At 46.9% G+C, this 23,285-nt stretch overlaps 1 protein-coding gene across 1 annotated transcript in view; it reads left to right on the forward strand.

The window, feature by feature from the left end:
- Nucleotides 1-23,285, forward strand: part of GET3 (guided entry of tail-anchored proteins factor 3, ATPase) — a 102,389-nt gene that overhangs the window by 32,118 nt on the left and 46,986 nt on the right. Inside the window, exons 3-5 of the mRNA XM_069604119.1 lie at nucleotides 751-899; nucleotides 1,707-1,857; nucleotides 2,185-2,292. Coding sequence (XP_069460220.1) covers nucleotides 751-899; nucleotides 1,707-1,857; nucleotides 2,185-2,292 — 408 coding nt within the window. The remainder of the gene's footprint in view (nucleotides 1-750; nucleotides 900-1,706; nucleotides 1,858-2,184; nucleotides 2,293-23,285) is intronic.

The raw sequence follows: 23,285 nt of genomic DNA on the forward strand, positions 1-23,285 counted from the left end.
GTAATTTATTTCACTACTAAGCAGGGAAGTCATTTGCCCCCTGGTCTGAATGCCATTTCTTCACTTGCACAAACCACACCGTTTCTTATTCACCAGTCGGTAGGGTCGAGTGTACATTTTTAAAAGAGCGGCCCTTATTCGGTTTTGACCTAAACTATAAAATACTTTGGGCAATAAAAGTAGGGAAACAGTTGAGTGACGGATGAGAGGCGTGGGTTGACCACCCCAACCCGATTAAAGGAAAAGGGTTTTATTTCTCGAATTGTTGAATTTTTATTTTAGTTTATCTTAAAAAGGGATGTTGACCTTGAAACTTGCTTTGTAGCTCTCAGCACCATTTGCCTTGGCTGTGTTGCTTTGACCAATGCTACTGTGATAGATGTGGAACTAGTATGTGACAGATACTGGGTTGCACAGTCCAGTTTTCTGCATTGGTTGCAAGTGCAGCACCTAGCTCGTCATGTAGACAACTTCACTTTGATCTATTTTGGGGTGTTTGGAAGGAGACAATTATTCCATAGTTTTTCAGGAGCCGGCATTGCATGCTATTAAAGGCTGCATCTTTAGACAAGTTGCCAAGTGCTTGTAGCGCTGCTAGTGCCGTGGACTTGGTGCTTCCAATGTATGTCTGCTTCCTGCTGCACGGATGTGCTCAAGTTGTAGATGTTGTATGGGTGGGCTTTCAAAACAGATAGGACTTGGACACCCACAACCTCTGACCCCATTTTTATTTTCCACCGCCACATACAGGAGATTGACCCCAGCCTGGGTGTGGCAGAGCTTCCAGATGAGTTCTTTGAGGAGGACAATATGCTGAGCATGGGCAAGAAGATGATGCAGGAAGCTATGAGTGCCTTCCCGGGCATCGATGAAGCCATGAGCTACGCCGAAGTCATGAGGTGTGTATAGACCATGCAGAGAAACTGGGTTTGGGGGGGAGGGGCGGGCAGTAAGGCCATGAGGGATGTCTGAGTGGATTCCCAGAGGCTGCAGATCAATAGGTATTGAGCAAATTCCATCAAAAAGGTTATGAACTTTAGAGGTCACATGGCGAATGTTGGAGCACAGCAACTAGGGGTAGGATACTAGTTCTAGGACCGTGGAAAGGCATTTTGTACAGAAGCCAGTAGCGATGCGGAGGTAAAAGGCTTGTATGTTAGCGCACTTGGGAGAGAGTCTGCTTGAATGGAGCATGCCAGGGTCCCATGGCCCTGAAGCTGTTGAGCTCCTTACAGGGCCATGAGAGGTGTAGCCAGGGATTAGGTGATGCAGGAGACGGAAGGTCTTTCTTGGCATAAATGGTCTGTGAGCTGAATCGGTGTCGTAGAATTAAATTTGTGGATAGCCACAACCTCACATTTCAGGATGTAGCTCTTAGGACACCACTTTGATACCCGTTCATTGTCGTTTAGTGTTCTAAATCCTCAAAATCAAGCCTTAGAGGGGGCGCTTGGGTAGCAGGTGGGTGGGCAAATAGATTGTGCCACAGCATAGATGAGGCCAAGAGCTGCACACAAGTTGTCGTGGAGATGCTGGGTTACAGGTTTTCTGGGCAATGGGGAGATGATGCCTTGAGGATTGAAGGGCCTGTGGGATTCATCGTGGTTTGTAATGGCTTGTTTGAATGTCTGCTGGTCTTACTCATAGTACTTCCTGTGGTCCTGAGAGTTGGTGTTCTTTCCCTAACGTTCTTCTGCCCTTTGCAGGTTGGTTAAGGGCATGAATTTCTCGGTGGTAGTATTTGACACTGCCCCCACGGGGCACACTCTCCGGTTGCTGAACTTTCCCACCATTGTGGAGAGGGGGCTGGGACGGCTGATGCAGATAAAGAACCAGATCAGCCCATTTATATCGCAGGTACAGTGACCCCACATGCCTGCAACCCTGAACTGTGCCCCCCTCAGCTGTCAAAACCACCAATTTCTTTTCTGTCTTGGTATCTGCCCAGTCGCTTCATGTAACTGCCCACTGAGTGTTCAAGTGTTCAGTATAAAAACCAGAGTACAGATATTGACCGTGGTGCTAATCTGGTCTGCAAGTATGGCATATCCTGGATGAGGCAGGCATCATGGTGCCTTTCCGAGTCCAACTATCCTACATTTCTCAACTGTATAGCTTATTTTCCACCCACTTTTTTGTTTGTTGTGGTGTTCCTTTTTTGTGACTGATTTTATGTTTTCCCAGATGTGTAACATGTTGGGGTTGGGGGATATGAACGCAGATCAGCTAGCTTCCAAGCTGGAAGAGACCCTTCCTGTGATCCGCTCTGTTAGTGAGCAGTTCAAAGATCCGGTAAGATTTTTCTACTTTATACAAAAAAAAAGAGAATGATTGAGATAGTAAATTACAAACGGAACCAGTCTTGTTTGCACATGTCATTTAAGGGAAACCTCTCTTAATTTCCCTGAAAGCTGCTCTGCTGGCTGCATTATTATTGTTGTAGTTGCTGCTTTTTTCCAAACATTTTACGCAGCAAAAAGAAAATGGAAGGCATGAGTTCTGCATGGTCTGAAGAGGGACCTTTCAACCCAGAGACTAAGACCATCCCATTCCTGCAACACACTTTGCAACATACCTGCACTCATCGCCGGATAACTTGAGCACAAGCAGACCTTTTTATCAAATAACGTTTCAAAAGACAGCCTTAATGAAAACACTTCTACCCAAATAGAACTTTGGGCAGTAGAGGAGGCAGAACAAAATGGTAGAAGGGTGAAAAGGGGGCAAATGTGACTCCCCTTCAAAACCAATATAACAAATGACCACGTTTAAAAAAAAAAAAAATAAAAAAAAAAAAAATTCAAATCAAACTCCTTTAAACAAAGGAGGCTAATCAGACAGTACACCAAACCGGTTCCATAACCAGCTCAAGACAATAAAAATGCCCCCAAAACCGTCTTAGTTGAAGAACCAAAGCTGCCCAGCCGGTCATCAATGAAGCTAGTGTGCTCTCCTGATAGCGTCACCATAGTCCTTCATATAGCCTCCTTCATCCTGCTTTTCAAGAGCTTTTGTGCCGTTTCATCCCTCACAAAATTAATGTTTTACCACCGTGCAGAACATTTTACCTGCACAACTGATGGTTGCAGACCCATCTGAAGGAGATCCTCTGTATGGAAAGTAACTATATACTCCTGTGTGATTTTTTTTTTTTTTAGTCTCAAGATGGGGACATTAAAAGTCCATCTACCCTGACTACAGCTGCAAGTATCGAATCACTCTTGTCATGGTCCTCAGTATCAATCACTAAAATACCCCAGCTCCTTGCTCGATTTAGAACACCTTATGGAGCCTTGTTCAACGGCATATGCATTTCAAGGAGATCCACCCGCCCTTTCCTTCTGATCTATCAGAGGCTCAGCTCAGAAAAGTTCTTCAGTACGAGTCCTAAACTCCACAACGAGGACCTCTGCCAGAACCCCAAGACCCTCACCTTTATTGCTTTCGATTTGTGCTCTTAAAATCTCCAGTCGAATGTTTTAATGTTGAATGTGCCATGCCTCGCCTATATGTTTGATCTTTAGATTCCGTGACTACCACCTGTAGACAGCCATGTGATCTTCTCATTATTGGATGTTCTAGAGTATACAATGCCTTTAAAAAAAAAAAAAAAAGAAAATATATTCATGCAAACTTCCAACAATGCCATAATCCGTTCCCCTCTGCGAGCCGCTACTACAAAAGTCACAGAACATTGCTAACGCCCACATTTCAACTGCTGCCATTGAGCAACGCTGGCAGTTTACCCCTTGGTTTTATCCTTCTGTTTTTCTGTTCTGACGTTGAGCAAGTGACCAGAACCACCAGTGTCACTTTATTGTTCGCACTTTATTGTTCGCTTGGTTTCAAATGTTTCTGTCAAGATCCCCTGTGTATTCACTGTTTAGGACTGAGTTTCACCAAAAATGTAGGAAAAGTGAGAAGTCAAGTGCTTCAAAGGACAGCCTCTGCCAGGCCAATTGAAATTACATAATTGTGGTAATTAAAGAGAGACTCTTTGTTTGCAGACAGGGGCAGGTGTGGAGTAGAGTAACTCAGGACGAGACATTCCAGTAAAAGAAGGAATCCACAGTTTTTGCAATCACTAGGTCCCCCAAACCACCTGTACCCCTTACCCCATGCAGCATTGAGTATGACATCACTAGGTAGAAGATTCTGAAATGGCAGTCAAAATTGGACCGTTCTAAAAGACTAGAAGGGACCCAATCCTCTGTAGAAGCTTGCTCATTTAAGGGGGCGAGTCCACTTCTTATTGGATTCTTCTTTGGACACTTGAAGCGAGGAGATGGCCAACTATGAGCTCAGCCCAATGCCCAGGACAGGTCTGTTCTTAAAAATGCAGTAATCGTGAGAATCCTCCAGCATGTAAGTAGACCTCTGCCACTCCAAAAAGCCACACAGAACTTAGTATAGGCACGGTGTCACCCACACACATTCTGCACACACTCCTAAGCTGGCCCACCAATCACATCAAGGGGTTTAAAAAAGGGTTAGGTGGCCAGCCAATTCGTTTCCAACCCACAGGATGTGAAATATGCTGGCCCAGGCCCTGGGGCATGTTTAAAACAGTCGCAAACGCAATAGAAGATGCATGGTGCGGTCCACATGTGTATAGCGACCATGTTGGGGCTGCCTCATGGTTCTCCAGACAAAGATGTCCCAAAAAGATGGATGAGAGCAGGACTTAAACAAAAAAAAAAAACCCGAGTGTACTAATATTGTACATTGTTACACTAATGTGGTAAATCGGCTTGCACCCTTGGTGAAAGCAAAACTAAATACAGCTGCCACCAGCCCATTTCCTCAAAATAAAGCTGAGTGATGTACTCGGTTTAGAACCAAAACGAGGTGCTGAAAAAGCCTCTGTTCCACTGGCTTTATGGGCTACCATGGGACATCTGAAAGGGTTGTTGCGGCAGGGTGATTTAGTCCCTTTGACCACAAAAATGTCGGACATCCCGAAAAATAAGCAAGGGTTACGGTGTGGGAAAGTTGGTGCCGTAAAGAAAAACTCAAAAAATATAATTCTATTCTAACAGCAAGCAAAGCGGTCAACTCCTGCTGGAATCGGCTAAAACAGAATACACCGCACTTGGATACACAATGAAAAGAAGCATTTGAGTCTTCTTTAAAAGCAGTGTCTCCTTGAGATCTCGTGAGAGAATTCCCAAAAGTTATTCCTGCAACAATTCATTTCATTTTTAGCAATATCTACAGATTTAGAAGCTGTTAGAATATATGTCTAAACTCTGGCCTGGAAGACAGGTGTTTAGGTGGCCACCCATATTGTGAACTGGTAGCAACTTCTGGGCGTTCAGCCAAACCAGTCAAGGTAGCAAGAGAGGCCAAGGCTAAATCTCAGGACCAGCGAGTGGGGTCAGAGGTCCACAATGAGACCACACTGTGAAACACAAAGTATTACACTTGGATATAAAAATAATGCAATGACTATTGGCAAGTCATATCACACAAGACTGAGATCTATAAAACATATATACAGTCACTGTATTTAGGGCAAAATAAAAGCATCCCACCTTGCTACCTGTATAGGAAGGCAAGTGATTAGGTTAGCACCAACTGTCCACAGGATTTACAATCCTAACTTTAGAAGTCCAACCCTAAATTCTATGGGGCTTCGTGCCCAAAAGTTCACAGTTTTCCAGTAGTTTAGCAGTTGGTGAAAACATTAGGATAGGGGTCATGAAGATGGGTCCAAAAGTTAGATAAAGTTGTATTCTAGTGAATAAAGCCGTTCCCAGCTTTTGGAGAGCTTGTAGCAACAAGTTGTGCCAAACCAGTGTAAACGTTTTAAGTTGGGCAACTTTTCAAGGGTGGAGATAGGGGGGGGGGCAACAGGTAAGTATAGCTACAACTTCACCCCAACTCCGATTTCCCTTCAGATGTGGTGGGTTGTCATAGGGTCCCCTTAGGTAATTTTTCCCACCTTTTGGATCTGGTCACTGGTGCCCAGGAGCTGCGGGTGCAAGAAGAGTTCTGGTTCTGGATGGAAGCTTGGTGCAACAACTTTCTTATTTTTTTATTTGCCTTTTTATGTTACAATTAAACATTTAAGCAAAAGAAAAACGAACAGAAGAACATCATCCTTACATAGCGGCTATTTTAGTTCTATCGACCTGTTAATCCTTGTCCATCAATCCGTTATTACAATTCCTCGATGTTTTAGAAACTTCATCTTACGCCAGTTCTTCCTCTCCATAGTAATGCAACTTTAGCCAGGGCTTAGTGCCCCCAGCCCTACATGATCCTGCGTTTTCGGGTTCCAACACCTTCCAGTAGCATTGGACCACAGCTATCAGTAGTGACGTTGCCACCAAGCAGCCACTGAAATTTCTCTGCAAATCGCTCAAAATACTCTGTTCTCTGCTTTGCGAAGTATGGGCAGATCATAAACAAATGGAACAGATTTTCTTTAATTTCTTTATTACAGAATCTGCAACCAACTGTACCTTTGTCAGACTTGGCTCGAGCCATATTAATTTTGTTGGTTTTGCACAGATTCAGTCAGTCTCATAAAGGTTGACCTTAATTTTGGGCTCGGACATTTCTGCAAGTATGGTTGAGTCGTGCCTTGTTTCCTTACCTCCATTGCCAATTGGGTATGGATTTTTAACTTACCCACATTTGCTATGGTTTGGATCCAATCGGCATCAAATTTTATTTGCACCCTGGTCGTGTTTAGTTATTAAGTCATCCACTGAACAGGATAGATCTTCCAATAAATGTGTTACATAGTTTCACCAGGTGTTCAGATTGGTGCAACTTCTTCGTGATCAACAATGCAAGATTCACTGCTGCAGCACTCCTCATGACAATCAACTAGGCGTGGGAAAGCAGGTTAGAGGGATGGTCACTGTTGCACGCCGACACCAGGTGGTTGAAGAAAGTCTCCTATCTCGGGATCAGTCTATGGCAGGGAACAGGCATTTCACCGGAAGATTTCTTGTCTAGGACCCCCGCCGGACCTCCGGGCTGAAACATGGAAAGCCTGTGCTTCTGTCAGTGTCACATTCCAAAGGCTCCAACTTGCTTGAGTGCCAGAAGACGCTGGGACCAGTTGTTCCCACCGGTCCAGAGGGTCGAACTCTGATGGGGTGGGGGGGGGGGGTCTATGAAAATCAGTAGCCAGACAGGACTCCACTGGGACTGAAGACCGATTCGGTCGCCAGACCTTTTTAGACATCTATGGGTCTTCCACGTCTTCACAGCTACAACTGGATAATCGGCCCCTATTCAGATCTGCTGGAATGACTGCAGTAGACCTTCTTATGCCAAAGTCAGGAGAGTGATGAGACTTGGCTCTCCAATGGCCCCCACACATGCACTCCAGTAGTAGTCCAATCAGTGCGTTTCAGGCAAGAATGCACACCAAACTCTGAGGGGCAGTATGTGGATTGGAACCAGACCGTGCCCTCCCCTTCCTGGGAAGAAGGTCGAAGGACAAGATGACCAAGGAACACACAAAAGAACTCTTGGCACAGCCATGTTTGGACACTAGCCACTGTCGGTAGCCAAACGTGGTAAGGTTAACAAAAAGTACATTAAAAAGTAACAAAAAGTAACTGCTGCCACTGGTTTGTCCTTGGGTAACCAGAAAAACCTGTTGAGTGTAGTTTGGGGTCATACAAAATAAAACCCCATTGCACTGCATTGTAAGATGCATTGTACAATGTTAAAAAGTTACCAGAAAACCTAACTAGGTCAAAAGACGAAGCGTAAACATAGTTTCTCAGGATTTACTTCCTGAAGGACTAGTCTGTTTCCCCTTGAGCTCCACTACATAGTTTGGGGATCCATAGAATTTGGAGGGAAAGTTGCTAAGAGACCTTTCTGAACAGAAGCCCAACGCACCTGTACACAACCTAATTGTCTCACTAGTGCCCCTCAGGGACTCCGTATCCCAAAGTTATATTGCAACAGAATTTTAAAATTTCTTAAATTAAGATAAAAGTGTAATGAATAACTCTGGTTCTGTTGCTTCTTAATCCGCATTCTCCCTGATCGCTACAAGATCCTCTCAGCACCCAGATCCTCCCGGTCCAGTGGGGGGGGGGGGAGGATAGCCCTGATCTTTCCTGAGTTGATTCCTGCCTCTATCATTCCCACTCAGACCTACTTCTCTTTTGAATGCCTTGTCTGTAGGCTTTCTCTCTCGCCTACCCTTTCTCTTACTGTGGTGACCATCTACCGGCCTCCTGGTCAAATCACCTCATTTCTCTCTGAGTGGGCAGACCTCTCCTCCTCCCTCTTGGCCTCTACCACTCAACTCCTCCTCCTCGGTGACCTAAATATACATTTAGACTCTCCTTGCTCCTCCTCTGTACTCTTCCGTGACCTCTGCGACTCCCTCTCCCTGTCCATCCTCCCCTCTGGCCCGACTCACTCTGCAGGGCACACACACACTGTCTTGATCTCCTCTCACCTCCCCCTCTCCATCCCTCTGACCACTCCTCTCTGCTGGAGCGATCACTCCCTCCTCACATCTCATCTCTCCCTCTCTTCCCCCCCAAGCCTACCTCAACACTGCCACCTACCTTCTCGGACATCCGGCTCATGAAGTGTGTGTCAGTTGAGGCTTTTGCCGCCACTTGCTCTTCCCCCTCCCTACACCTTTGGCTGTCTCTCATCCTGATACAGCCCTGTCTTTGCTCTACTCTTCAATTTCTGATACGCTTGATGCTCTTGTTCCTGTCATGAGGATCCGTTTGAAGTCCAAAGCCAAGTGCAATTCCTGGTATGACTCTGACCTAGCTACACTTAAATGTAATGTGTAGGGCAGCTGAGAGGAAATGGAGGACTTCCTGTTCATCCTCTGACAAACTGGCCTGTCGCCTGCTACAAAGGCAATACCGACTCTGTCCTCACCAAGAAGAGAGTTCACATTCAAGCTCTTGTCTCTGCGGCATCTAACAACTCGGCCGAACTCTTTAAAATCTGCAAGGAGCTGGCCAACCCTGCTGCAGTCTCTACCCCTCCTGTTGCCTCCCAGGCTCTTTGCAATGCCCTTGCCTCTCACTTAATTTAAAAAAACCCAGGACATCCTGTCTACCCTCTCTACCCACACTCCTCCTCTTCCCTCTCCATATGTGCTTGCTGACCCTCCTTTAGCCACCCTCCCACCATCCTTCTTGTCCTTTCCTCTTGTCACCCCTGACGAGGTTGCTAGACAAGTCCGATCTATGAAAGCCTCTTCAAAACAGGTTCATCCCTGTTCCTCTAAAACCATCAAGGACCACATTGACACCCTTGCTCCGGCCCTTGCTGATTTTTGCAACCACTCCTTTGCCTCTGGATCCTTTCCATCCCCTCTGAAGCACTCCTTTGTGCATCCTCTTCTCAAGAAACCCACAGCTGATCCTTCTTGTCCAGCTAACTATCGCCCAATTTCCATTACTCCCTTTCTTGGAAAACTCCTGGAAAAGTTGGCCATCTCTCAGCTTAACCTTCATTCCAATTCGGTTGGCTGTTTCCATGACCACCAGTCTGGCTTCAGAGCTGCCAGAAGCACAGAAACTGCTCTCCTAAACATCCGTGAAGATCTGCTCACCAACCTTGACTCTTAACATTCCATCTGTCCTCATCCTCCTCGATCTCTCTTCTGCCTTCGACACAGTCAACCATACCATCCTGCTCAACCGTCTCCATGAAAACCTGGGTATCACTGATCAGGCTCTGGCCTGGCTGACCCCTTTCCTCTCAGATCGACCCTCCCAGGTCCAACTTGGGTCCTTCCTTTCATCTATCTTCCTTTCTACTTGTGGTGTTCCCCAGGGGTCTAACCTCTCTCCCTAGCTTTTCAACCAATACCTGGCAACTCTAGCCCACTGCATTGCCATTTTCTGCTCAAATTTCCAGTGCTACGCTGACGACACTCCTCATTTTCAGGCTGCCCTCTGCCACCTCCTCTCCCTCTCTCATCTCTGATTGCCTAACTGCCATTCAAGATTGGTGTGCCGCCAATGATCTTTGTCTGAATGCCAGCAAGACGGAGATCCTCCTCATCGGCACACCTTCACCATCCTTTCCCCTCACTCTCTGGCCGGCCTCCCTTGGCCCTCCTCCTCCTCCTACCACCACCTGTGAGGCTAAGAAACCCAGGGTCATCTTTGACTTCACCCTTTCCTTCTCTGCCCACTTCTCTGAGGTCTCTAAAGTCAAATTTCCGACTGCACCTCCTCGGAGGTACTCTGCCTTTCCTCTCCTTCCCCCAGAAGCTCATGGTATCTTAAGCTCTGGTTCTCTCTAGCTTGGACTATTGTAACAGCCTCTTTCTACCTGCCTCTACTCTCCGCCCTCTGCAACTAATCCAGAACAGGACTGCGAGACTTGTCCTTGGCCTCGAGCCCTGGGATCGCATCTCTCCAGCTCTGAAATCTCTCCAGTGGATTCAAGGATTAAATTCAAAACCCTCTGCATTGTCCACAAGGATTTCTGGGGCCTGGGGCCTGGGTCCAAAATACCTTCAGCTATCCCTCCGCAAATGCCTCCCCTCTCGAGCTCTTCGCTCCTCTACCTCCAACTCACTCAGGGTCAGTCGTTTTTCTAAGAAACGAGCTGGGGGTAGATCTGTCTTCGGCTGTGGCCTCCCTCTGGAACAGCCTCCCTGCCACTCTAAAACTTTAGGAGAACCATCTCCGGTTCCGGAAGCACCTAAAGACCTTCCTCTTTTCTTCTGACTTCGCACCCCCTCTCCCCTGCTGATCTGTTCTCTCTTGGCACCGTGCACCTGGCCACCCTGTCTTTTGGGCCCAGGTACCTGCTCATCCTGCCACCCTCCCGCACTGCCTCCGGGCCACCCCTTGCACTGGGGTCTGTATCTGTACCCATACGGCCCCCCCTTTTTCTTCCTGCACTTATCAGACCTACCCTGTCTGCTGCCTTAAACCTAGCACCTGCAAATTGCTGGCTACATTACCACTGTTTGTTGCCTTTATTATTTATCTGTTTCTCCTCTGCTTCGCACTTTCCACTTCTCCCCCTTCCATGCACTTTTCCCCTCCCCCTCTCCCATGCACTTGCGTGTTCTCAATGTCACTGGGCCTAGTAAGATCGATGTTTTGTTCTCCCCTGTGCCCCTCCCTTGCCTTGTCGCGCTCTGAAACACTTGTGTACGAGCGCGATAGGAACAAAATATCAATCAATGTGCATATAGTCCGACAGCCAGTGGTAACCGCAGAGTATTGCATCTTGTCTTTTGAGAATCGAAAGGGGACGTTGACATGGGCGTGCCTGTAACACTCTCCCTAATGTGACTTGTAGTATACCCAAAATCCCTCACGTGCCGAGGTCACTCGATTGGTTTTTTCCGCCCAGTTTACTGGTTGCCTTATGCAGAGCTCTTCAAGAGACATTGCGATATTGTTATATTTACAGACCTTGCGTTTTATCATTCTCATTACCATCCCTTTCCTTGACGGCTGATTCCTGACCTCTGCCGACACCTGCTACTACGGATATTCGACAGCAGTTAATCTGGTCGGCGCTGCCGACCTTCTGACCGGGCCTTCTGACCAGCCTGTACAGTAGGGAGAGTGGGGTCGGAGTGGACATTTCTATTTTAAGAATGCCTTTCCCTTTCCTCTTTGTTCCCTTGGTCTTGTCGTCACTGTGTTATTCCTGCGCTATGGACAGGACTTCATTTAGATTGTATCCTTCATGCAAGGCAAAATTCATGTGGAAAGACAAACACCATAAGTGGAATAGGTGTCTTTCCCTCAAACACAACGAGGCTGCCTGTGCAGCTTGTAAGCTCCTACGTCCCAAGACCCTAAAGGAGCGCTGTGTGAAGCGGTGGGCGGCCTACGGAATGTCACAGGCTGAGGGTATTTACCCCGCCGCCACATCCACAGAGTGTGACTAAGGGCTTAGTGATGACCAGGGCTCCAATTCTGTAGCCATTGACCTCACGGCAGAGCGCCCTCACTCCTCGTCATCCGTCCCAGGCTCCAATAGGCACGACGCGAGTCCTGCTATGGGGACTGTACATCCCGGCAACAAGGATGCACACTCTTCCCACATTAAACATACAACACCCGATCCGGTGAAAGTCGAAGCGTCCCAAAGCGCCAACGGGCACACCGGATAGTTTGGCAGTGCCCGCTGATCCTCATGATCGGCATCCCTCCCTGCAACCGCAGGTGCGGCATGTGTCTGGGCAGTCTAAATCAAAGGGCGCTACCACCAATGTTCATGCGACCGTCGAGACGCATCGGAAGAAGGTGCCAGTGCTGCACAAAGCCCTTGGTTGTGTCGAAAACAACCATGCAACCGCTGGCCCAGTTCAAATATTTTTCGTTGATCCTGAGTATTACCGAAAGAATTGCTACGATAGTAACGGCGGAGAAACAAAGAGAACTGTCGAAGGACTCATCGAAACCTAGAGATAAGCCTAAGGACGCGTCCAAAGACACGCCACAATCACCGGAACTGCAAAGACTTTTCAGAGAGCCCTGTATCTCTTTCTTCGTTAAGGGAGAAATCCCAGCGTTATAGACAAGATCAGCTAGAAGAGCTTTTTCCACCCCTAGACTCCTGGTTCATAATTATGGACCAGGGAGAAGTTTGAGGGGTGCATGAATAGGTTGGAGAGATTTGTAGAATTCTCTGAGGTTCACACTCGGGAAGAGAGCCCTTTTACTCCTGTAGAAAAATTTCAAAAGACCTTTGATGCCTCTCAGGAGGAAGAAACTTGTGACCTCACTGAAGATGAGATCACTCTAGACCAATTCATTCAGGATGAATACCCCATTGACCCCGCAGAGGGTTGTGAAGACTAACACGACTGGCCAGTCAACCTTCAGCCTTGGGCATCACCTACCCCAATACTGGACCCTGAAGCCCTGTGCATGGATTCCCCTCCTACCACACCTGCTCGGCAGGCCTCTCCACTTGACGATCAGATGGCGTTTAACGCTATCTTGAAGAGGGCAGCAGAACAGTTCCAGATTGGCACTCAGGAGGCTGTGCCAGAGGCTGACTTTGTCGGACAGCCTAAAGGAAAAGCCACCTGCCAGCCAGGCTATCCCTTTGCTGAATTGCATCAACAAACGCTTGGCTCCTTCATTGTTGACACCCGCCCAAACCAGGGCTGTCAATCCCAGAGTCGAGAAACTGTTTCGCCCTTCCCCTTCTGATCCCCTCTATATCAGGGGACATGCTACTCCAGATTCCCTGGTGGTAACTACAGCCAGGAAAAGGGCGGGCCTCCCTGTCCACAGGGGAAGCACCCCCTGATAAAGAGTGCAAAAGGTTATATGCACTGGGGAAAAGTCACAACTGCTGCAGCATTCTCCACTCGCATAGCTAACGCCACATTGTTGGCTAGCTATTCAGCCGTACAATGGAACATGCTACAAGAGGCCCTTCAAGAAGACCCGGAACCGTTGCGGGCTCGCCTGCTTTCCATTGTAGTTGAGGGCAAACGAGTTAATCACAGTATTCTTAAACACTTTGAATGCTGCAAAACAGCTTGCAGGACCATAGCAGAAGGTACCCTCCTAAAGAGGCATGCCTGGTTTTGAAACTCTAGTTTCAAACCAGAGACCCAAGCTTCATTGATAAATATGGCGGTGGAGGAGACCAACTTATTCGGGAAAGCCATTGATGAGGCACTTGAAACAGCTAAGAAGGAACACAACACCCTCGAGACCCTGGATCAAATCTCCCAGAGGCCTTCCCAAAAAAGGGGCGGTTCTCAGTGTTCCTTTCGTGGCCAGTCTCGCTCCCCTCACAACCAATATGGCTTGGGAAATAAATGGTCCTTGCCTGAGGGAACTAGCTACGCCACCCCGTATCCCCCAAGAGGTCAACGACATGGAAAAGGAAGGGGACGGAATTCCACCCCTTGAGGCTCCCCAGCCTCCGGTCAGAAATGACCAGCAGATCCAGGTTCCGCCCATGCCTCCCCAGTCGGCAGACGTCGAACATAATTTCTTCAAGCCTGGGAGGGGATAACAGACCAGTGGGTACTCAAGACCGTCGCCCATGGGTACTGCATAGAATTCTGCCAGACCCCCGAATTCAGACCTCCACGATCAAGACGCCTGATGCCGGAAGACCTGCGCATCCTGATGCAAGAGGTGAAGACCCTGCAGGAAAAGGGTGCCATAGAAGTCGTACCTCGTCTACATTTAAACAAGGGTATTTATTCAGTGTACTTCCTTGTACCGAAAAAGGATCTTGCCATGCGACCTGTGCTAGACTTGCGCCCACCGAACAAGTTTGTCAAACCTCAAAAGATTTGTTTGGTCACTCTGCAGGAAGTAATTCCCCTGCTCACACAGGGGGGACTACATGGCAACATTGGACATGAAAGATGCACACTGTCATATTTCAATGTCCAGCGCACAGAATACCTCAGATTCATGATAAAGGGAAAACACTATCCGTTCAAAGTACTACCGTTCTGCATTGCCTCAGCACCAACGGTATTTACAAAGGTACTGGCAGTGGCAGCAGCACACCTGCGCAGGCTATCCATCCCAGTTTATCCTTACCTCAATGAATGGCTCATAATGGGGGATTCCTACGGAACATGCCTGTCAAACACTCAAAAGACGATAGACCTCTTATTCAGCCCAGGATTCTCCATCAACGAAAAGAAATCCAGCCTAGACCCCAGTCATGTCAAGCAGTTCCTATGGGCTCTAATTCGCATAAAGGACAGCCTCGTCTTCCCCTCCAAGAGGGTCCAAAACATGTTGCAAATCCCTCAATATCTAGCCAGTTGAGAGGTGACGGTACGCAAGGATATGCAACTGTTAGTAAATGATGGCTCCTCACGTGCGTTCGCGCATTTTTAAAATTTTTATCTGCATTTTTAAAGTGCTCACACATCCCAGGGGCATCGAGGCGCTGTTACAGGAATATGTCATAGTTACGTATTCATAACGCGCTTAATACCCAGAGGTTTCTAAGCGTTCAATGCAAGAGTGGCTCAACAGCCAGTGGGGTGAGGCCAGAGGACAAAGGGCCGATCTAGTGGTTGTCTCGCCAGCCCTCGTTCTCTCTGCAGTGGTTGAGGGAAAACCTCTTGAAGGGAAAGTCCTTCACCACCCCCGCAGTAGAAGCCACTCTCACGACAGAATCATCTCTCACAAGGTTTTGGGGCTCACCTGCTTCAGCTGACGGTGCACAGTGGTTGGTCCCCAGAAGTAACATCTAACCACATAACTCTGTTGGAGCTCTTGGCAGTATTCAAAGCACTGAAAGCCTTTCGGACACAGCTGCAGGAAAGACGGTCCTGATCCTCACAAATAGTACATGCCTATGGTGCTATCTGAACAAACCAGGGGGCACTCACTCTTCAGGGCTGTCCAAACTGTCCCAGAACATTTGGAAATGGGCTCTCAAACACATGTTCCTATTGTCACATGTTCCACTTTTCTGGTCTAGGTTTGGCTTTAAAACCAGTAGCAGAGGAACCTGTTCCCTCAGACCCATCTATTGCTCACTCATTAATAGTGAATTTACTTAATCTTCCGGAAGAAGACCATATTCATACTTTGGAATCTTTCACTGAAGATCTAGGCATCACTATGGATCTCAGTGAATCAACAAAATTAAAACCAAAATCAACCTTTTATCCACACTTGTACACTGACAACGTTATAGATCTCTTTGAAAAAGCAGTTTCTAATGATTTAAGATCACTATACCTCAAAATATACAAACCTAAAAATCTTCACTACAACTTAACCAGCAAAGAAAGAGAATCCTTAATCGAACCACAGAAGGACGAAACAGTGACAATAAAACAAGTAGATAAAGGGGGAAAATGGTATTGTTAAACACAGCAGATTACATCAAAATGGTGGCTAAGCATCTCGGTGACAAACATACCTATGAGAAAATGACCAATAATCCCCTTCCAAACCTATTCACAGAATGGCATCAGCTCAACAGGCATGATCTAGATGGAACAACTGATAACAGAAGAAGAGTACAACTATATGGACCATCAACATCCGGTACTAGCAAGCATTTATTTCTTACCAAAAATCCATAAAGATTATCATCATCATTTACCATCAAGCAGACCAGCATTGGATCATTTACGGAACCCATTTCATCATACTTCGACAAACACCTACAACCATTGGCAGCCAACCTGGCCTCTTTCATCAAAGATACAAAAAGATCAACTGGAATTAATAGAATGGGAACAAAACTTCAGATTAGTAACTTTTGATGTTACTAGTCTCTATACCAGCATACTCCATCAAAAAGGAATTGAAACGACTAAAGAATTTCTAGATACAAGATCCATCTCGTACAGAAATCAAAATGAGATATTAGAGATGTTGAACTTCACGCTCAACAATACATTCGAAGGGATTGTGTCCTCCGACGTATTCCTTATCTATGATATTTGTATCTCCAGCTTGCTGGCCTCCGAATTTTTTTTTCCCAGTATAGGGCGCTGTGCGTCGACGTCCGTCATAGGTGTTCCTCGACAGCCAACGTATCGACGCCGACGTCATCATGCCTATAAATGGCGTGTGCCTCGGAATACCGTTGCTCAGTTCGTCAGTCGAAATATATTCATATTTCCTCGAGAAAACCGACTCGTGCTCGATGACTTCCTCCTCCAACTCAACGACTCCTCGGTCCGGTTTAAAAAAAATGCAGAGACACTGGGAAGAAAATGTCGTTGACGGATCCTCACAGGATCTGTTTGTGGTGTCTGGGAATCGAACACCAGTGTTCGGAGTGTGAGGAATGCCTATCCATGACGGCGAAAGCCTTGAAGGAGCATAAGGGGAAGCTCGAGAGAGGTAAGTCAGTTTTAACTTCCTCGAAGGTTTCCGCAGTAGAGTCGAGACATTAGTCTCCTCACCGTCGAAAGCATTCTTGGTCTAGGTCTCGAAGTGGCTCCCACCACTCGTCGAGGTCTCGACACTCGAAAAAGAGACGTAGAAGATCTCCTTCGACGTCTTCTAGTTCCCCTGAAAGAGTACATTGCCCCACAAAACACAGCTCTCAGGCTGAGTGGGAGAAATTCAGAAAAAAGATGCTAAGCATCTTCGAGAAAGCGGCCTCGAATCCCCCCCACCCCCACTTGAAGTCAGCTGAGGGTGATACCCCGGGTGAAAAGCCCAAAAAAATCTAAACGCCGCAAGTCGAAGCACCAGGCGAAAGAGTCGACCCGAAAGCGCCATGAGCCATCGGGAAGTAAAGCATCTTCGACGCCATCGTCGAAAGCCCCTTCGAAGCATAGATCGACGCCATCAACGCCGTTATCGAAGGGTTCTTCGACGCATCCGTCGATTGAGTCGACACCAGCGTCGACGCCGATTTTTAAAAAAAAAAAAAAAAAAAACCACGGCTACTCCACAGCCAACGGTTAGGCCAAGAGCCTCCGACACGATGCTGAGAGCGTCGTCGACCTCCTCGAGCAGGGTTCCAATACTTTCGACTTCTACGGGGACTCTTCCAGTTTTCTCAAAGCCTTTGACGGCGCCTTCGAGGATCTTTACATCAGTGTCGACGACATTGACCTTTTCAAGGCCAGTGATGATGGCTCCTTCTGCTTTAGAAATGAGTTTTGTCCCTTTTCACTCAGAACACCCCCCTTTAACCTCAATTTATGAGGAAAGGGAATACTCAGATCAAGAAAGGCCTTTTGACCTGCAGAGAACCACATCACCTGCACCGGAGACTTTTGACCCTGAGGAAAGAAGGTTGAAAGACCTTCAGGATGTATTAAAGGAAGCAAGTGGTTTAGACACTTCCCCTGAAGTGGAATTCGTCAAATTAGACCCAGGGGAACATGCTGAAACCCCTTATAGAACCCTAATGTCAAGAATCATAGAATTCATGGGTTGGTCTGCACCTTCACCTGTTTTTTCAGCAGGATGACCTCACTGACATTTTGGGTAAAGGTCCACAGGAGGATCCTGTGGTTCCATTTCACTCTGCCTTACAGAGAAAGATTTTAACTAACTGGGAAACTCCTGAAGTTATCCCTGCGGTTAACAAGAAGGTGTCAGCGAAATATAGGGTATCTGCTTCTGACCCTGAATACCTATCTAAACACCCTACTCCAGAGAGTCTGGTGGTCCAGGCTGCAACTTCATCAGGCAGTACATCTGCATAACCCACTGCTCCACAGGATAGGGATGATAAAAAATATGATGCCATGGCTAAGAAAGTCTTCTCGGCCTGAAGCATGGCTTTAAAATCTATGAATGCGACTTGTACGCTCGCTAGGTTCAGCCACACTCTTTGGGAGTGTGCTTCGTTAGCGGCTGACTGCCTCCAGGAAGGAGAAGAAGGGGACGCATTTTTAAATATCAGAGATGGTAAAGATGCAATGTGTGAGCCCCTTCAGACTGGCATTGATTCTGCTGACAGTATCAGAAGGGCCATGGCGGCAAGTACCACAATCCGCAGGCATGCTTGGTTGAGAAAGTCCGGCTTTGCTTCTGACGTACAGGCCAGACTTTGACGGCTATTCCCTGTTTGGTAAAAAGGCGGATGACAGTTTGGAAAAACTGCAAACATCTAAAGCAGCAGCCAAGTCACTAGTAGCTGCAATCCGCCAAACTAATTTTCGTCCCTCAGGATACTCTTGGAGAGGAAGGTCCTTTCGCTGCTATTCCTCATATGGAAGAGGCCGAGGACGGCCGGCTCAAGGAGGCCAAGGAAAATGTACCCGTGGTGGACGGGGTAGAGGAAAGAAAGGCGCAGGAGCCGCTTTACCTTCGGCAACTGCATCAGCCGCTCCCAACCACTGAGGTCTCCCATCACAAGACACCTGTAGGGGGCAGGTTAACTCACCATCTGACGGAATGGCAGGCTATTACGTCAGATGCTTGGGCATTGGAGACAGTTGCCCAAGGTTACTGCCTGTCTTTTCTACGCATCCCTCAGAGCCATCCACCGGGGAACATCTCTCAAAGTGCCGGATCCGCTCCTCTTGCAGGAAATTGTAGACCTGCTAGAGAAAGGTGCCATAGAACCGGTACCTGTAGCGGACAGGAACAAGGGCTGGTACTCCCCCCGTCCCCCCCCCCCCCCCCCCCCCCCCACTTTCTCATACCAAAGAAAGACGGAGGACTGAGACCCATCCTGGACTTACGAGAATTGAACAAGTTCCTCAGGAAGGACAAGTTCAAGATGGTAACTCTCTCTCAGATCCTTCAGGCCCTCCAGCTTCAGGACTGGTTGGTATCTCTGGACCTTCAGGATGCTTATTTCCATGTGCCAATCCATCCCAAGCACAGGAAGTACCTGAGGTTCGCAATTGACAACTCTCATTATCAATTTCGAGTTCTGCCATTTGGGCTGACCTCCGCCCCAAGGGTCTTCACCAAGCTAATGTCGGTTGTGGCTGCAAGTCTAAGGAGGGAAGGGATTCACGTCTACCCCTACCTGGACGATTGGTTGATCAGAGCAGTTTCTTCGGAACAAGCTCGGATCCAACTAGATTATGTCTGCCACTTACTTTACAAGCTGGGCTTCTCCCTCAATTTAAAGAAGTCACAGATGATACCATCACAGAGACTCCAGTTCATTGGAGCAGTCCTGGACACGTCCCTGGGAAATGTCTCACCACCAGAGGGCAGGGCTCAAGATATTCTGCAGATGGTTACCAGGTTTCAAAATGCCCAATGTCTCCCAGCCTATGACGTTCGTTTTGAGGTTGCTAGGCCTCATGGCATCCTGCATATCCCTTGTGCCAGAGGCTCGCCTGAGAATGAGATCCCTCCAGCGGGCACTGAGGACTCAGTGGTCACAATTCTCAGGGAGGATGACGGATCTCTTCCGGACAAGGTAGCCCACGACCTTCAATGGTGGGCCTATCCAGAGAACATCTTGAAACGAACTGATTTGGCAACCATGGCCGGAGATAACAGTAGTCAGACGCCTCACTCACGGGGTGGAGAGCCCATGCCAACGACTTGACCATCAGCGGTCGTTGGTCTCCATCGGAGTCCAGACTACACATCAACCTGTTGAGCTGAGAGCCATCAGACTGGCACTGAAGGGTTTTCTGCCGTCTGTACGGGGGAAAAACGTCCTGATAATGACGGACAATACAGTGGCCATGCACTACCTCAACAAAAGAGGAGGCGTAGGGTCACTGCCACCGTGCAGAGAGGCAATGCAGCTCTGGTTTTGGCAATTCAGGAAGGAATCTCTCTATCGGCAATTCACCTAGCCGGAAAGAAGAACTTGACAGCGGACGCTCTGAGCAGGCAGAACAGTCTCCCACAAGTGGGAGATGGCTCAGGAAGTCCTTCAAGAGATCTTCGCCCTTTGGGGAACCCCTCAAGTGGATCTGTTCGCCACCAGTATCAACAGGAAGTGCAACAGATTTTGCTCAAGGGAATTTCCCACGAGAGCAGCTGTAGGAGACGCATTCGTAGTGGACTGGGAGTTCCCACTTCTGTACGCGTTTCCTCCGGTCCCTGTCATTCCTCAAATGATCAGGAGGTTGAGAAGGTTTCGGAAGACCATGATCCTAATTACCCCGGATTGGGCCAGGAGAACGTGGTACCCGGACCTTCTGGACATGTCCATCTACCCTCCAATTCGTCTACCGTACAGAGAGGATCTTCTCTCGCAGAAGGGAGGTCAGGTTCTCCATCCAGCCATCAAGACCCTCAACCTTCACGCTTGGTACCTGAAAGGTTGAGGTACAAGGATTGGGACCTTCCAGATGTCATGGAGGTGTTGCTTTCAGCCAGAAGGCCAGCAACTAAAACTCTATACCGCTGCCGTTGGAATACATTTTGCAGCTGATGCAGAGAAAAGAATATCAAACCCTTTTAATGTGGTACACCTGCTGTGTTATCCTTCTTACTTTACTTGGCAAATTCAGGCCTTCAAGTTGGCACTATTAAGGGCTATCTCACAGCGCTATCGATCTTTAAGAGCACTGCAGAGGAGCCTTCATATTTCAAAATTCCATTGGTAATACAATACCTGAAAGGTCTAACTAATGTTTACCCTCCAAGACCATTCCAAGTTCCCTTATGGGACTTAAATCTAGTTTTAAACTTCCTAAAGGGTGCTCCTTTTGAACCACTCCACTCTTGTTCATTGAAGTTTCTCACCCTCAAAACTGTTTTATTGGTAGCATTAACATCTGCTAGAAGGGCTTGTATCTCGCTAACCCTATCTTGTAAACCTCATCATACAATTTTTCACAAGGACAAAGTCGTTCTACAGGTGAAGCCTAACTTCCTCCCAAAGGTAGTTTCTGAATTTCACATTCCTCAGAAGATTACTTTACCTTCATTCTATCCTCCTCCCCATCCGGGGAAAGAGGAAGAGAGACTACACAGGCTGGACCCTAAGCGAGCCTTGAGTTTTTATATCAGTAGACTTGCTAAAATTAGACAAGCAGACCAACTCTATGTAGGTTACGCAGGACATAAGTTGGGATTACCAATAACCAAACAAACCATCTCCAGATGGATTATTTTGGCCATTCTGGAATGCTACAAACTGGCAGGGAAAGAGCCCCCTCAAAATCTAAGGGCTCATTCGACCAGGGGTATCGCAGCCTCCTCAGCTCTTCAAAGAGGGGTACCAATTCGAGACATATGTGCGGCTGCCACATGGTCGTCCGCACATACCTTTACCAAATTGTATAGCCTGGATTCCTCCTTGTCAAGAGACTAGATTTGGCAAAGCTGTGTTACACTCTGTTCATTCTTAAAGAGTAGTACTCCCGCCTCCAATCACATACCACTGCTATGGGAGTCTATCATAGATAAGGAATACGTCGGAGGACACAATCCCTTCGAAGAACAAGTTACTCCTTACCTGGTAACGTTCTTTCGATGGGATGTTCCTGCGACGTATTCCTTATCGCCCCTCCCATCCATCCCCGCAGTAACATTTCCCTTGTGGTTGCAGCTTATGCTCCTTCAAGGGTAGTAACCATTCATGCTATAACTACCTTACTCTACAAAACGGAGCTGAGCAACGGACGCTGCGCGTGGCCATTTATAGGCATGATGACGTCAGCGTTGATACGGTGGCTGTCGAGGAACACCTACTCGATGGACGTCGACGCACAGCGCCCTCTACTGGGAAAAACATTTTTCCGAGGCCAGCAAGCTGGAGATACAAATATCATAGATAAGGAATACGTCGGAGGAACATCCCATCAAAAGAAGGTTACCAGGTAAGGAGTAACTTGTTGTTTTTTTGTTCAATGATGACATTTACAAACAAAAAAGAGGAACGGCCATGGTGCAAAATTTGTACCATCATATGCTAATCTATATATGGGTTCCTTTGAACTACATCATGCATGGCAACACCAACCCTTGAGTGAATTAAACCAGATAATCTACTGGAGTAGATTTCTAGACGATATCTTAATCAGATGGAAAGGAGACAAGCAATCACTTAGTGAGTACCACCATTTTTTAAATGACAACCAACACAATTTAAAACTAACCATGGATGAGAGCACCAATAAAATCCACTTTTTGGATTTAGAATTGTACATATCTAACAACAAAATCTATACAACCTTATACATGAAACCAACAGCAGGGAACAACATCTTGTATGCAGGAAGCTACCATCCACCCCACATCAAAAATAATATCCCCTATGGGGAATTTTTGAGGATTAAAATTAATTGTACATAAAATGAGGAAATGCAAAAGCATTTGAAAGTAGCCAAAGAAATTTTTTTTGAAACAAGGTTCCAAAACTGATCTACTTACAGTGGCCAAAAATAAAAGTCAAGAAAGAAACAGACCGGACCTTTTAAGTTCCACATCACGTAAGCAAAACAAGGTGGCGAATATAAGTGCCCCAACTATAAGATTTGTCGCAACCTACAATACAGAGGCATTAAGTTTGAGGAAAATCTTGAAAAAACATTGGAACATATTAACTACAGATCAAGATTTGAGACCTTATCTACCTGAGACCCCGTGCTTAACATATAGAAAGGCACCTAACCTAAAAAATATTTTGTGTCCATTTTACTTTGTTGGACACAAAAAAATCAAAGGACAGCACAAACTTTGGGCAACAGAAAATCTACAAGGATTCCACAAATGTGGAACCTGCAAGACGTGACTATGCAACCAATGGCTTAAAGGAATACTCTAAAGCAGATGGTTCAACATATATGATCAAAGATTTTCTGAATTGTAATTCCAAATTTATAGTGTATGCCATCAAATGCATATGTGCCAAATTATATATAGGAAGCACCATCAGACCACTTAAAACATGGATTTATAAACCTATCCGAACCATCAAACTACGTGACATCCGTTACCCTCTCA

The sequence above is a fragment of the Ambystoma mexicanum genome, chromosome 3q, assembly GCF_040938575.1.
Source record: "Ambystoma mexicanum isolate Mex_15411 chromosome 3q, UKY_AmexF1_1, whole genome shotgun sequence".
Lineage (NCBI taxonomy): Eukaryota > Metazoa > Chordata > Amphibia > Caudata > Ambystomatidae > Ambystoma > Ambystoma mexicanum.